At 37.5% G+C, this 14228-nt stretch overlaps 1 protein-coding gene across 2 annotated transcripts; it reads left to right on the top strand.

Annotated features, from left to right (window-relative positions):
• The first annotated feature begins 8 nt into the window (after positions 1–8).
• Positions 9–13518, top strand: Naus (cortactin binding protein N-terminal like nausicaa). 2 transcript variants are annotated; one of them, XM_071714052.1, is made up of 8 exons: positions 9–946; positions 1082–1183; positions 1564–1788; positions 1936–2557; positions 2721–2816; positions 3072–3181; positions 5533–6030; positions 6248–13518. In XM_071714052.1, exons 1-8 carry the CDS (start codon positions 677–679, stop codon positions 6260–6262), a joined length of 1938 nt encoding a protein of 645 aa, XP_071570153.1. In that variant the 5' UTR covers positions 9–676; the 3' UTR covers positions 6263–13518. The 2 variants fall into 2 exon arrangements, with proteins under 2 accessions (XP_071570153.1, XP_071570152.1); XM_071714051.1 differs by having other exon boundaries at positions 5533–6335.
• The last annotated feature ends 710 nt before the right edge of the window (positions 13519–14228 follow it).

The raw sequence follows: 14228 nt of genomic DNA, 5'->3' as shown, positions 1-14228 counted from the left end.
GGGGGCGCCTTTCACGAGGGGGCGATCATCGAGTTTCGCTTGGCCGTGCCGTAGACCTGGCTGCGCTTTGTGCGCTTGATTTGTCAAGGGGACGAGCGTAGCGTAGCGAGACTGCGAGACTAGCGAGAGACAGAGCGGCCCGCCGCGCCGGATGCCGCCACGTTAATACGTTCCCGTCGGCGTCGAGGCGCCGATCCGACGAGTAACGGACCCAGGTGACCGGCGACGAGAGAACGACGACGACGAGAGGAGAAAGGACGAGGAAGACGAGGAGGAGAACGACGACAACGACGACGACGACGACGACAAGAAGAACAACACGCGGCCGTCGGTCCCGTGTCGGCGATGTGGCGAGCGTCCTGGGCCGCTGGATGTCCGGCGGGGGTGCTCGCGCGTCCCGTGACGGCCGTGGCGAATCTCCGGATCGAGGGGTGAGGGAGTCGACGTAGGGAGCAGCTTGGGGAGCGCGCTCAGGCGACAACTCGTGCGTGCGAGCGAAGTGCGAACGTACGAGTGAGCGAGTTTCACGAGATCGTCCTTTCCGAGCCGCGCGCTGGAGCCGGGAGGCAACGACGACGACAACACCCCCGCTCGTCGTCGTCGACGGTAGGTAGATAGCTCACCCTCTACGAGAGAGAAAAAGAGTGAGAGAGAAAGAGAGAAAGAGCGCGCGACAATGGCATCGCAGAATCAGGGCGCCGTCAACGTTACCTCGCCCGGTATCACGTCGGCAACGACGACGATGACAACGACGACGGCTAACGGGCCGCCGTCGACGTCGGCGCCGTCGCCGGGCACCACCGTCCTGACCAGCGCGGCCACCATCTCTGCCGCGAAGGCGCAGACCCTCGCCTCTGGCGCTCAGCCGTCGCAGTCGCAATCCCAGCAGCAACAGCAGGCCAACAACATCGAACCGCTGGACAAGAGCTCCTCCAATACTCTAAAGGTACGTTCCCTGGCGTTGCGTCTTCTTGGCTTTGGAGTCAGATGAGCTGCGAGCCTGATGAGGCCTTGCGGTATCTGATGAACTGCTGATGAATTTTTTGGGAATGTTTAACACGTGCTTTGTACATATTTGTAGCGTAATCCAAAGATGGAGCTGAGCAAAACTGATCTGCTGAAGTTACTGGGATACCTGGAAGGCGAGCTCCAAGCGAGAGACATAGTGATAGCAGCATTAAAAGTAATCAGAATGATAATAACTGTTACTAAAGGATAGTTTTTAGAAGCGTCTTATAGTTGTCTTCTTGCATAACTGTAGCAAGTTTTTTCAGCTTGGACAGTAACATGCATAAAGTTGTTGGATAATAACTAAGTAAATAAGTAAAGCATACATAATGAGATTTGATATTCTTTTATTTTAAAACTATCTCACTGTATTATTTTTTAAAATGATATAAAAGATAGAGGAATTATTATAAAATATTGAGTTAAATTTTAAGAGTATTTCTCGCATGACAACGTGTTAATCCTCCAAGCTCTTTAATCATCTTTTAACTTCCAGACTACGTCGCGTAATGGTCGTTTGGCTTGTTGCATAACAATCATCGTTTTTCCTTTCAGTCAGAAAAAATGAAACACCTTCTAAGTTCCCGGTATCTTAGTAGTACTGCAGATCCACATGCAGCATTAGCTCGCGACATTGCGATAGTAGGTGGTGTTATTGGTGTTGAGGGAAATCAAATTGATCAACAAGTCGCTAGTCTAGAAGCACTAGTGACACAGCAAAGAAAGGCGCAATGTAGGATGACTAAAGTCCTTAGAGATGCTGAAATTAGGCACAGATCGGTATGTAGTATCTTATTTTTATCGTGTGTTGTTGTCGTTTGTTGTTACATATTGTAGCAGCAATGCGATATATGTATAGCATAAATATTGCAATGTATTATTTTATTTTATAATTATTTTTGCCTCATTATGAATAAATATCTTTAGGTAATTAAAGAATTGGAGGAAGAGAAGCGGAAACACGAACATGATACCGCTCAAGGTGACGATATCACCTACGGTCTTGAGAAAGAGCGGACAAGATTAAAGAAGGAATTGGAATTAGAGAAACAAGAAAAGAAAAGACTAGAGATGGAATTAAAGAAGGCCAACGATCATCTCGAGGAAGAAAAAAATCGACAGAAGCAGATAGTACTGCTCCTTTTAGCGGAACGTAAGAAGATTATTATGAAGTACATTGAGGAGAGGAAACGATCTGAGGATTTGGCACAAATACTCAGTGAAGAGAAGGTGAGGATAGACTCGATGGCCGAGGGCCTCGAGGAAGAGAGTAAAAAGTCACTGCAGATGGAAGCGGAATTGGAGAAGCAATTAGCGCAATTCGATATCGAGAGGCAGCAATATCGGCAGGCCCTCGTGAAAGAGGAAAAGAGAGCGAAGGATTTCGAGACGGAATTGGAAAAGTTACGAGTCGAAATGGACACGTGGAAGGAGTCGCAGGCTCGCGGTCCTGCCAGGGGAGTTGGGGTAACTCCCCCACCGCCACCCGCAAAACCAGCCAACTTGGTCGCCATGCCGACACTCAGGCCGGCTAGTGCTCCACAACCAAGTATGTTATTGCAAAGTTATAAAAATAGAAATTACGCATATCAAAGAAGATGTTGTTAAATGGTATGAATAATGAAGGGAATTTTATAAGACACAAGCTCACCCTTGATATACGTTTGATATTACAAAAGAATATCTTGTAATTTTTTTTACATTTTTTACAGTGAAAGGGGCAGTCTTGGGTACAGGGACACCTATGGTTAGCAGTAAAGTTGTTCAGCCTACTGCGACAGTATCCAGTGTTCCTGTCAGTGGACCAAGTAAGATTTTTTTTTAGATATCTCAATATATAACATACAATATGTACATATAAAATTTAACAAATTACATTTTAAATAGCAGTATAAATATATAAAAATATGTATTGTCCTTAGTTTAAATGAAATCTTTGATAGAATATAAATTATATATAAATAGATATATATGAAAATATTATTTAGTCAGTTTTATACTGAATTGCATAGCCGTTTTAAATGATAAATTTTAAATAATAAACATAATTTTTTTTTCTTTAGCGACTGGGATTGCTAGGTCTGTAACACCTGGACAGGCACTTCGCGGAGTCGCATATACGCCTAATTTAACATCTGTGGGTGGAGAATCTACAGCGCCTTCAGATACGCAGGTAACCTATCCACATTTCCCTACACACTCGACGTTAATCTAAAGATTATATAGAGCCTATTTATACACGATAGATATTTTTATATCTGACGTTGAGAAGTACTCGCACTTCGCTAGTATTTTCTTGAAAGAGAGAAAACAAAAGATGCTAATTTATAAACAATTCATCATTGTAACGATAGGAAAATTTAGTTGGAAGTAGAAATCAGCTAAATTAAGTCAGTATTGTGTTTTGTGCGAATAATAAGGATTAGCTTTAATTCGATATATTTTGTGTGTCATAGAGATATTATTTAAAAGTAGATTCTGAAAAGAAAAAAAAATTAAGTTTACATATTGTAAATTATAAAGACAGATAAAATATTCTGTCTTTTAAAATAATATAGAATTTTATTAGAAAGACTGTAATTAATCATGTAAGTAGGCTCTTTATAATTCAAGAGATACATAAAATTGAAATTTTAGGAAAATAATTCTCCGTGCACAGTGTACCATCGATATAGATGTTAAATCTTGATTAATAATTGAAGAAATTTTGAAACATTTTATATTTTTGAAGTGTAAATAGTTAATGTATTTATGTTGCATTTCCAATCGTTTTTTTTTTCAACTCAAGATCCATCTTATGCAATTAAAATATGTGGAAGAATTGTGTATAAAAAAGTTATTTAGCGAATAATATATATATATATATATATATATATATATATTACATCACTTCCTATAGCTTTGTTTAGTAGGAATAACGTATTTGTTATCACTGATTTTACACAAGCATTTTATAAGCTTTCCTCTAGTCTTATGTATCTTATTTCTATATTTTTATAGATTATAAATATATCGCACTTTAGTCATATATTTATTGCAATTATATAATTATTATTATTATTACTATTAATATGTATTTATCTTTTTTTATTTAAAAACAGATGTTATATGTACCTATTTATTAATTTTTTTTAAATGAAAGACACGTATACATTTTGGTAACCAATTTTTTACGTTCCTTTGCAAATAACATTTGGTTAAAAAATAAAGACACGAAATATTTCTGCACTGTTAATATAACAATGCAGAAATGTTCATGTAGAATAATATTAGATATTACATATTAAATGAAATAAATTTAAAAAACTAAATTAAAAAAGTGAGTTTCGCTTGTTCCAAAAACAACACCGTTCTTGGCTTCTACATAATTTTATGTTTGATGCACAAAACTTCTGTATTGATCGGAATATATTCTCGCTACTTCTATCAGATGGTGCACTAAAGTTTAAGAACCGTTGCCTCACAAATTTCTACAAATAAGATCGCTATAAATGTCCGCAAGATTATTTTGAGCCAGTTTTGTTTTACATTATACATGTATATACCTTTATATACACGTTCACGATTTATTTAAAAAGTTAACAGTTGTTGTACACTCGCAATATTACACACACTTCCACCGTATACCGATCTTATAAGTTAGCACATCATCGATACCTAGAGTTATATTTTATTACGATACTTTTATTTTGTGTACATAAGATTATTATTATTTCACATGTGTACATCGACCGATTCCTACAATTAAAAAAAAAAAGATTGTATGCAACTCATTTCTGAGCTTTATTTACAAACTGCCCCAGCTTGACTTCCTAATCGCAATAGCGTAATCGCTACTACTAAATTATACGGTCTTACGGTCTTACGAACTTTGACGTACTACTACTACTTGGTTTGCACCATATCTTAACAAGTAGATGAATACTTGGCCAAATCGAATTTGTTACATTCCGACACAATCTGCAGATTGAAAAATATTTATATTTATTTCTCAAAAACATAGTCTGTAGCTCGTATATTTTCTCTGAAGATCTGTTACGCATATTAAGTTTTACTAATATATTCTTTGATTGTGTAACTCCAACACCACGTCTCAAAAGTCTTATTCTCTGATGATTTGCGAGTATGCCAGAAAAAAAGTGTTCCTATATCTTCGCAATTATCTAATTAACAGTTTGATGATATACGCAGAATTTAATTTCAGCATCTCGAGAGCCTCGGCCTGAGTTGTGATCGTTTGCTGCTTAAATAACGGTGTTTCTCCTCCTCTTCGGGTCTTGACAATTTTTTTAGCTATCGTACCTACCTTCCACCAAGTCTGTCTCTGTTTCTCTCTCTCTGTCTCTCTCTGCTTTGGATTAGTTCTTTGGTATGGTTCTTTTTCCTCCACCACCACCCCTTGCAGAGAATAACGGTTTTTTAACGGTGTGCTCGTTCTTGTCTGGCGGCGGAGCGTGTACGAAAGCGACCGTCTCCGCGGCTCGGCTCTCTGAAATCGGTCATCGTTCTGTGTTCATTCCTCAGGCCGTAGACAAGCGACAGCCGGTTGTACCTGCGCCCGTTAGTACCGCGGCCGCCGCCGCGGCTAAGCTTATCACGTCGTCGCAAGCCGCCGTCGCCGCTGCGGGGAAGCTCGGTTTTCACGTTGGCCAGTCTTCAAGTCCTGCCGCCAGCCCCACCGTTCAAGCACCCGCTGCCGCCGCCGCTACTACTGGTAGTGGTGGTGGTGGTGGTGGTGGTGTCCTGCCCGCGAAAAAGCCGCCGATCTCGCGCGGCGTGCCGCCCCCGGTACCACCGAATAAGCCAGTGGTACCGCCGAAAAAAGAGGCGGCCGCTTACCTCCGAAGACCGGAACTGCAATCGCAGAACGCGCCGCCGCAGGATACCGTTAAGTACGGTAAACAGGCGGTCCCGTCGCACGGTGCGGCGAGCACAGCGGCGAGCGGAACCGCTCCTCCCATGCAAACGCATCAGCAGCAACCGCTTCCGGCGAGCACCACCCAAGCCGCCGCCGACGAAGAGGTCAGTAACAAGACGGCGGAGTCGAGGTAGATTTAGCGGAATGATCATCATATATTCTCGTAAATAGGGTAAAAAAAAATGCACCCCGCTAAAGATGCACCCTCCAACAAACGCATAATAGATAAATGTAAATACGTACATACACACTTACATACTCACACACGCAATACGCAATATGTGTTCAATATACAGAGCATCGTGTGAATGTTGATTTCAGACAAAGCCGCGTTGATTTAGCGCCGAAATAGAGAGAGAGTAAAAGCGTACATACACTGCGATACGTAATAGAAAAAAAAAAAGAAAAACTGAGACGCTACGTCGCAAAAGCTTGGGAATCCATGCTGGATCTGCACGGTGCAAGAGATTCCGCGCGGGAGACCATTTCTGAGATTGCCAAGGGGGAGAGAAACGAAAAGGCGAAGCGCTTTGTACATTCGATAGACTTTCGATAGACCTGTCCGTTGAGGACGGCGAGCGGTGCGTGTTGTACATTACGACTAGATCTCATCATGGATCGGCGGCGTCCGATGAAAGGATTTCAAGATTCTATTCGCAACGGAGAACGGCATTCCGGGTTGTGACCGGAGCAACCGCGGGAACTTAGAAATATTTCTCAGATATGTAAGATAGCCGCTGTGTAGGTTCCTAGCTCATTCTGTACGGACATTGATTATTATTGACGAGCACGAGTCGTTTTAGGCCAAGTACGGAGCGTTGATTACGACGCGTAGATTATTAACGTCTGCAAAAATTTAAGGGCTCGTGTAATGTCAACTTTTAATTAGATTTTCGTTTCCTACTTGAGGAACGATAACGCAAAACGAGTTGAATCCACCTCTCGCAAATTATTGGCTTTGTAAAAAAATTTTTTTTGTACACATATTTTTATATATTTATAAATTTATATATATACATATATATATATTCTGCAATCTCTAGATATTTTTTCCTCTACCTTTCTCGCCATTATATGTACTAGATAGTACATAAAGTAACCTCAAGAATCTCAAGAAAATATCTCTTTAAGGCAGACTTCAATGTATGGCGTTTTGCAAGTTTACCACGAGTTTATCTGACCGGATTCAATCTGTTTCGCATGATCGTTCTGCATTTATACATATATATATCACGGGTAGAACTATAATCTTTAAAAGAGGATAGTGCTAAAGCATTAAGTAAATTCAGTTAACTAAACCAGATTGTCGGGTGCGCAACTTAGAATGGGAAACTAGAAACTCTATCACGTGCTATAATCACTGCCTTGTCTCACATAATCGCGTATACAAGCTACAAGCTTTAGAGCTATCTGGAAGAAACTCTATTGTACACATTGCCAAAGAATAGGCGTCACTGTTTTTTCAAGGCACAATTAATTTTGTCATTGGAACTTTAAGAAAATGTCTGAGAAAATGGAAATAGAAGAAGAAGATCCAGTGTTTTCTACTCAATCCTTTAAAACCCTTGATATAAAGAAAAAGATGGTTATACATTTGTACATTCTAACGTCTTCTTTTTTCATATAACGATTCATTCGTATCTCAGGTAAAAACGCTGTGTTACGCTAAAGTGTACGATGAATAGGTGGATCGTAGAGACATTAATTTCCTCTTCGTTAGTTTTTTTTTTACTGTCATTAATTTAGCACGATAATTGAGACCTATTATTTAAATCACGAACGCTAAAAATTTGCATTTATTGAGTGAACAAATGATTACGATTTGATAAATCTCACGCAATTTACCGTGTATCGTTGACGACACGTTAATCCTTGCAACGTCTTAAATAGCTTTCGTCTTTCAGATTGTGTTATTAATCTTTATTAATGTAAAATCAATGTCCATCATGCGTAGAAGAATGTATATATAGCCCTATGATTTTAGGATTCTTAGGTGGCGTATCCCTAATTACGAGATACGGGGTATGATCTCTATGAAATTACGAATAATACTCCTGGCATTGTAAAGTCTTCCAGTGTTTTACGTTATACGTACGTTTGTAGAATTTAAGTTCAGGGTTTAGTCACGACAGTCCGATAATAATACGTTAATTGATTGAATGTACCCTCGCTATATGTAAGGACTGAGTCATCCTTTCGATCGTCATTGCGAAACACAAGCGGACAAGTAGCAGGAACTGGGACCAGGGCCAAGGGGATTAACATGCAGCTTGCAACACACCGAGAAGAACATGCTCGCAATAATAGCAACAGCAAGAGAACAAAAGTAACCGCAACAATAAATAGTGAACTTTAAATAACGATAACAATAATAAGATTAACAAATATATCGCTAATGATTACGTTGATTATTGACGATACTAGTGGTAATAACTGATAATATGACATTAATAGAGGGAGAAAGAGTAACAGGACGCTAACAAATGTGTAATTTTAGTAGCATTTAGCAGCAGCAGCAGCAGCAGCGACAGTAACAATAGTAGTGTATCAATTAATAGTAGAGAGTAGCGCTAATGACTACAATAATAATAATAGATGTGCTTCTCGAAATAAGAAAGAGAAATCATCAGTAAAAAAAAAGTTATTGATAAAAAGACGGAGATCTCATCGCGCGTTGTGCATACTCACTATCTCTAAGTCAAAATAATTCAACAAAGAGATTCATCCGAGTTAGATTGGGTGTACATTTAAGAGTTTTACTCTCCGAGTAGTGGCTCTCGATAGCAAACACTGTTTAAAATTAGGAACGAGGAATGGCTTTTAATGGCTAGGGTCTACTCGAAATTATTATCCTCCAAGAGGGCAATTCTTGATATGTATTTGTATACATACGCTATAGATATAAAAATTTATACGTATATAGAGAAAATGGCAAAGAAATGTTCAGTAAAACTCTTAATGAACATCTGCTTTCGAAGGCCGCTGTGTTCTCACGTATCATTCATCGCACAAAGTTTTCGTTTTTCGTGTCCATGTGACTAATGGATAGCTTAATTAGCAATTGACACGAGAAGGGTCCGATCAATACTCTCGAGCGAACTATCGAAAATTATCTCGCGTGTTACTTGGCAGTGTTTTACATCCCTCTGACTATTTTATAATTTTGAAGGAACTGCTGCGTAAAATATCGTATTAAACAAGAAACGGATCCTTTTGGTGTTAATTTTACACCAACGCGCATATATATACTCGTGTAAACACACAAACGTAGCTCCAAAAAAGACGAATAATACTTTGTATACTTGATAGGTAATCAGTGTACATAGATATGTACGTAAAGGCGTAAGTTAGTCGTAAAAAAAATAGAGACGTTGATGGAATTCAATGAGTCATACAAAATCGTATTCATGTCTTGTTAATTTTATCGAACACATGGATGTATATACGTGTATAAGGCATAGTATACCAGTCGCGTGTTAGAGGCGGGCGGGTTAAAGTTTTAAGGGAGACAGTCATTTTGTTGACACTGAAAAAAATGTGAAATGCGGATATGTACTGAGTATTTGGACGAACGTCGGACAATTTTGAGGCTTGACAGCCTCGCATTTTGAAACTGTCGGGAGTCGGGAGACTATATTCTGTAAAATTGACTCATATCTAATGCTAGCGACCCGTCAGTCCACGATCTTTGTTGGCATTAATTGTACTCATTTCCAACTGCATACGTTAATGGTGGTATTTAATAACCGCATACTTTAATGATGAACCCTCCTGACAATGCAATTTATTTCACATATGTTACAAACTTTTCCGATGTTAAAGATAACTTTCTCCGTCTGTCCGCGTTTGCTAAAACCGGATATTAATTTCTAAATACCCCAACAAAAGCTATGCAAACGCGGTTTACATATAAAAAAAAGATATATACTGTAAATGTCGAATTGAAATCTGAAATTTGAGTTTCTTATGATACTTTAGATCTTGTGGTGTTGTTGTCTGAGTAGGAGTATCATCATCGGGTGACTGTCCTCGTACGTAGAAAAGACTTTACCGTTTAAGTGATAGCGAGATATTAGAAGAAAGAGATAAACTTTTATACAAGCGAGATGTTCTCGCGAATTATATGCATATTACGTGTACACTCAATCAAAGCGACCCTTTTCTCTCCGCAATCCCAGGGAATTGCGTGTGTTTGTTAGCGGCAATTGTGCTAAATAGAGTAATAAAGTAAAAGACATTAACCGCGATCAGCGGCTACGAGCGGAATAGAACCGAAAATCGGAGTAAAATCGAATCGTGATTAACTGTAACTATGAGCCAGTAAATAGTTCGGCAAATGTACAGAGGCTGCGAGTAAAAATTATTTGTTTTAATTCTCGTGGATAATAAATGTAGTGATAATTTTTTTCTCTATTAAAATATCGCTAGGATTCTGTTAAATCTTTTTTTTTTAACATTTCCTCAGTTTTCAATAATTAAAAGATTCGATTAGATATTTATGATAGTAAAGTAGCTTAGCTACTTTCAAGTTGGAACCATGTTAAGCGAGATAAGAAAAGTAATAACTGGCTCGTATTGAAATTTACTATTGTTGCTAGCGTGCAATTGCTATTGAAATCACATATTTCAAATATGTTCTTCAATATGCCTTATCGTTGCTTGTCTTTTACCTTAGTACGACAAAGCGCGAGAAACCTCACCCATGTCAAAGTACCGGATCAAAATAATCGTACTCACGAGTGCGAACATCTCTCTCGTAGTAGATAGACCGTTGTTCTCGAGCGGGGCTGTCCGAGAGAATACATTATATTATTAATTGACTAATTATTAGAGCGTGTGTCTCGTGTGGCTCGATAGGCCGCGCCGAGGCCTTCCTCGAGATTGTAAATACTATAATTATTTAATACCGCTTATATATATATATATATACATACGAATCTCTAGACTTAAATAAAAAACTGTGATTTTTTTACGTTATTAGGCATTATATATATTCGGTTGCTGATTTATTTACCGTCTGCTCTGAGTTTACCGAACAGCCTATTGCCGATGTAATTCAAGGCTTTTACAGGCTTATTAAATGTTTATCTGTGTTATATATACGCTGTTAGTCAATAGCTTAAACGCTATTTTTTAAAAATCGAATACTCAATTTATTTTATGAGCGCGGCTTTTCTCAAAAAGAAGGCAAAAAAAAGATAAAACAAGGAACAACTGATAGGTAATATTATCAAAAATTTATAAAATTCTTGATACGAAACTTGATATTTCTTAATGTAATAATTACTGCTGTGTAGTAACGCTGTTAGAATTTGTAATGAAATTTTAACATATGAGAGATTAATGGGAGAAAGATTGTTCAAGTTATTGACTGATAGTGTATATTTTTAATGTTCTTATGTACTTCTTTTTATTGTACGCCAAACGGTTCTTGGCGTTAACTTTAAATCTCATCACAATGTAAATATATATACACTGGGCAACAAAATTATCGCAACAAAAATTTACGTAAAAAATTTGCCCAACTTCAAATAAGCATAACTCCGCGAAAAATTGTCATATCTGAAAGATTTTTTTTTCATTTTAAAGGGTGAAGTCTGTATTTTAAGGAACCATTGTTAGATTTTGAAGTTATACTTACAGAAGTAATGTACTGTGAAGTTACTTACTTCAGTATTACAAAACTTCACAGTATTGCAGTCACTGTCTTGTATTGCTCATTCGGAACCAAAAGACAAAATCGTAACAATGCCTCGTTTGAATAAAAATTAGTTTGCGCAAATCTCTGCTAACACACACACACACATACACGATAGGCAAAATCCGACCAATAACCTCCCCGAAGTGTTCATCGGGTAATACTAATGTTGGCGGTGATTGAATGCACAAAAATGCATAGGTAACTTTGATAAGCCATAACTCGGCAAAAAAAAATCGTACGGACTTAATTTTTTTTTAATTTGCAGGGAAAAGTCCATATTTTACGATGGTTGCCATGATAGTTACGAAAAAAATTCATTCTACTCCGTAGAATGTGTCAAAGTATGCAATTTTTTGGAGACGTAACACGTCCTTACTTTTCGAAGAACGGCGGGAGGGCGGAAGGCTAAATTCAAAATCTAACAATGGTTCCTTAAAATACAGACTTCACCCTTTAAAATGAAAAAAAAATCTTTCAGATATGACAATTTTTCGCGGAGTTATGCTTATTTGAAGTTGGGCAAATTTTTTACGTAAATTTTTGTTGCGATAATTTTGTTGCCCAGTGTATATTGAATAACTCTCTCTTCTGTGCTTTTCTAAAGAATACTGTAATGGTATCGAAGTTCTGTTCGAGATCTTTCAATAGCATTCGCAAATCTCGCATGGGATTGCGTTAAATGATGACAAAGATGAAAAATTCAATAAATCGGACTTTCTTCGACGATTGTACTTAATATGCAATTCGTGTACAATTTGTAAATTGCGTATTCGTCGCGAGATATCACGCGCGAGAGGGATACTTGGACAGATTTGCAAATAGTTTGCAAAAAAAATTTATCGTATTCTTAATTGATATACTCTGCCGCGATCACTGAGCGTTAGAACATAGACGAACCGTATATTTATTTTAAAGCTATTTCGTGTATACTGAGATATATCAGCATGGTACCTGTCAATATTGATTGAGTTTACATTGATGATCATGAGTAGCGGGCGGTTTTATTAATGTACAGAATTCTAGTGAGTTTTGCAAACGCATTTGTCGCGGACGAAAGAGCGTTTCGGGCTGTAAAACTAGCGTTTTAATAGTTTAAGAGATATAGATATATATAAAAGAATAGGAAAGAAATGCGCTAGCGTTTTTTTTTTTTTTTGAAAGCGCAGTTAAGAAATTATGTCATAATCACCGATCTGTTTCCTTTGTAGATAACGCGAATTACGTATGTAATCTCGTTGCGACGTGCGAATTTGTTCGAATCCATTCAAAATTCACAATCGACCAAAGTTCTGATACAGCGAGATGTTTTTCTTTATAATGTTTACTTTACGACTTGAACGAATTAATAATAAAATTGAATTTATGAAAATTGAATTAAATTTTTTCAATGTAATTTAAATTTATCTCTACGAATGCTTTAGACGGTGAATGTATTTGATCTTTTCATTCAATAAGTTTAAAATTTTAGTACCGCTATTAAATGATATCGATTACGATGAGATTTTTTTTTACGAAGAATTAAGATCACTCGTAGGCAATTACACACGTAAATCGAGTAATTAAAATGCATTAAGACTGAGCAGTCTAATAATAATAAACTTTCAATAAATTTCGACAGTCTCGTTCGTTAAATTACGAAAAAGGAAGGCTGGATTCGAACAGCGCAACTAAATGTTTAAGAGACATACTTCTATTAAAATCTATCTAAGTACTTCGTTTCTATCATAATTGTTCCACATTATCATCATCATTATTATCTGTCTTTTATAGACTGTCATGATCATCGTCATTATCATCCTCTATGTCCAGAATGACAACAAATGTAATGTAATATAATAGTAATTGTTATCTTCTGTGCTATACAAAAGGAAAAATATACATTGACATATGATCACAAGGCTCTTCTTTCTCCCAGTAACACTTCTTTAGACACCATTAGATGATTAAGATGCATGAACAACTTGGAAACTCGTAATAGTTTATTGCTTCCTCATAGAGGAAGCTTTGTTTTCGTGAATTTCATATATGAACCTTTGATTGCGCATAAAGTTGGGTCTAGTCAATCAAATTTAAATGAATTATATATGAAATAGGGGTAGAAGAAACCAACGAAGAGATTGGTTTTTGAGTTTTTTCTGCCAATATGTTCAGATCGTTGTAAAACGTCGAAATATCGCCTAAAAAAAAATGTCCATATGTGTGTGTGTATGTGTGTGTGTATGTGCACATTTGATGTTGTGGTTGCTCTAACTTCCGCAAATATTGAGATATCGGGCTGTTTTTTTTTTAATCGATAGAGTATCATTCAAGGAAGGTTGGTATTGAATTTGGCGATGATCGGTAAAAAGGTTCTTTTTTAAAAAAATTTTGAATTTTTTCTTTATATTTTTCAGTCTTTTCTACCCCTATTTCATATAAAATTTTTTAAGATTTGGTTGATTAGACCCAGCTTTATACGCGATCAAAGGTCCATAATTTTGATCGCATATAAAGCTAAGTCTAATCAACCGAATTTAAAAGAATTATATATGAAATAGGGGTAGAAAAGACCGAAGTAAAAATTGTTTTTTGAGTTTTCGATGCCATTGGTTGATTAGAACC

Source organism: Temnothorax nylanderi, unplaced genomic scaffold (assembly GCF_030848795.1).
Source record: "Temnothorax nylanderi isolate EJ_2023f unplaced genomic scaffold, tnyl_v1.0 TNYL_tig0133_pilon, whole genome shotgun sequence".
NCBI classification, from domain to species: Eukaryota; Metazoa; Arthropoda; class Insecta; order Hymenoptera; family Formicidae; genus Temnothorax; species Temnothorax nylanderi.
This window is presented reverse-complemented; position numbering and strand designations above follow the sequence as displayed.